The following is a 2,652-nucleotide window of genomic DNA, read 5'->3' on the forward strand; positions in this document are numbered from 1 at the left end:
TAATTCACTCTGTAGACAAGGCTGGACTTGAATTCAGATATCCACCTGCTTCTGCCTCTCAAGTGCTGGGATTAAAGGTGTGCCCCACCACTGCCTGGCTGTGATGTTTATTAATATTTTTTTAAAGCTTTGCATGTTCTTGATACTTTCATTTTTGTAGCAGGTAAGGATTTCCCCATGTGATTGTCATTAAAGAGAGATGCATGTGCAATTCACATATACACACAGGAGTGGATATGAGCATGAGATATGACTATATCCATTTAAAATGATATTTTAAATCTAGTATTCTGCCTTGATGAGTGATTGCTTCTAATCCATTGACTATAGTGCTCTTATTAAATAGCTGGAAAATTATTTTAATAATTACAACTCTATGGGATGGTTAGTCAATATTATGCATACATTTAGAAAGAAAATGAAGCTGTCTTATCATAGATTTGTTGTAAAACTAAAATAAAAATGTTAAGGCAGATTTTGCATTTCCTACAGCTTTTTTAAATGCACCTTTAACCTCTTTGTTCCTCAGGCTATAGACCAAAGGGTTCAGCATGGGAATGACCATGGTATAGAACACAGATGCCATCTTGTCAGTACCCATGGTGTGACTGGAACTGGGCTGTAAGTACATGAAGATGACAGTCCCATAGAAGATGGAGACTGCAGTGAGGTGGGAAGCACAGGTAGAAAAGGCCTTCTGGCGTCCTTCAGATGAACGCATCCTCAGAATAGTGATGAAAATAAGCAGATAGGAAATCGTAATGACTACAATAGAGAAAAGAGCATTAAAACCCACAACAAAGAAAATCACAGTCTCACTGATATAGGTGTCTGAGCATGATAGGGCCAGGAGAGGTGGTGCATCACAGAAAAAGTGGTCTATCACATTGAACTTGCAGAAGGAAAGCCTGAAAATGTTCCCAGTGTGGATAGAGGAATTCAGGAAGCCACAGACATAGGAACCTATGGTCAGACAAGCACAAGTGTTTGTAGTCATGGTGGTGGTGTAATGCAGTGGCTTACATACTGCTGCATAGCGGTCATAAGCCATGGCAGCCAAGAGAAAGCTTTCTGTGGTTATAAAGCCCACGAAGAAGAAGAATTGGGTTCCACAAGTGTTATGGGATATGGTTTTGTCTATTGAAAGGAGACCTGACATTACTTTGGGAGTCACAGCTGAAGAATAACCAAAGTCCACCAGAGATAGATGACTAAGGAAAAGGTACATGGGAGTGTGGAGGTGTGAGTCCAGCAGGATCAACCCTACCATTCCCAGGTTCCCAAGCACAGTGCTGAGATAGATGAGAAGGAAAACAATGAAGAGTGGTATCTGGAGCTCTGGGTCATCTGTTAATCCTGTGAAAATGAACTCAGTCACCTCTGTACTGTTCTCCATTGAGGATCATGGGACTGCCCTGTATCAAAGAGAAAGGAGATGAGAATGAGGATGGAGAGAGTGCTGCTGGTCCTGTCTGTCTGTCTTCCCCATGCTTTCCTTCAGGATGCAATGTTCCTTTCCAGCATTCTGATCCAAGCAGGTTGAGGCAGCAAAATTCAAGCTTAAAATAGAAGTAGATCATACTTTGTTTAGATGAGATGATGTATCTCAATTTAGAATTGAAGCTCAAAAAAGTCTTAGATAAGACTGCCAGATTAATTTCTCCCTAGAAAAGCACAAAGTCTGAATTTGAAGTTTCAAAGCAAGCAAAACTATTTTTTCACTGAACTGGAATTTTTTAATGTATTAATTTATTCAGGGTAATATGTAATATCAGGAAATACATACCTTTCATTCATCTTCTGAATTTTTGTTGCATTTTGCTCAGTTTTCATCTTTGTTTGGGTGAATAGTTAATGAAACTGTGGGTTTTGAAATTTTTATGTTAATTCTTTTCACTGTAGACCGAATCTAAATACCATAAATTTATATCTTCATATCGTGTAGGCTCAGGAGCAGTGGTGTGTCATAAGTTCCTAATTTCTCCTTTATACATGCCTTCTAGAATTCTGTGGTAGAAGGTCTTATCTCTTTGTTGTTTGTTTCTTATGGAAGCCAACTCCAGTCACATGACGTTTTTCCTCTCACAGCATCTACACCATATACATCTTCCAGTGACTCTGCATTAACATATCATCACTATAGAGGTTAGGATTTCAGCATAAGTATTTTGGTAGCATATAAGCATTCATAACATGAATTCTTTCAAAAGTATTACAAAGTTTACTTAATTTTAGTCTCATTTCACTCTATCCCACCTATGTCAAGTTATATAAAAAATACTCTATAATAAGGAAGGATATTTAAGAGACTGAATTTAACTTTAATTAGTCTCATTGTAGAGTAAAATACATAGGACATGCCTTTCACCACACACAGGAATCATTAACTTATAGGTTAGGAATTATGAAATTTACTCAATAAAAATTTCATTTTCCCATTAAACCTGTTTTACATTTACATCCAGGTATCCTGGTTTCCTTACCCTAGTTCATCTCCAGGTCAGAAATTTTTGGTTGTAAATGCCAGCTATGCTTTACATAATGTCCATGAATTTGTTTAGTAGGTATATATATGACTACAATCTTTTTCTTTTTCTTTTTTTAAACAACCTTTTTCTTTTTCTTTTTTTAATTATTAGATATTTTCTGTAT

At 36.9% G+C, this 2,652-nt stretch overlaps 1 protein-coding gene across 1 annotated transcript; it reads right to left on the bottom strand.

The window, feature by feature from the left end:
- Window positions 1–451: 451 nt before the first annotated feature.
- On the bottom strand, window positions 452–1,396 carry LOC110285663 (olfactory receptor 5B12-like). The gene has a single exon (XM_021151990.1). It carries the CDS (start codon window positions 1,394–1,396, stop codon window positions 452–454), a length of 945 nt encoding a protein of 314 aa, XP_021007649.1.
- Between the last annotated feature and the right edge of the window lie 1,256 nt (window positions 1,397–2,652).

This window comes from Mus caroli, chromosome 19, assembly GCF_900094665.2.
Source record: "Mus caroli chromosome 19, CAROLI_EIJ_v1.1, whole genome shotgun sequence".
Taxonomy (NCBI): Eukaryota; Metazoa; Chordata; class Mammalia; order Rodentia; family Muridae; genus Mus; species Mus caroli.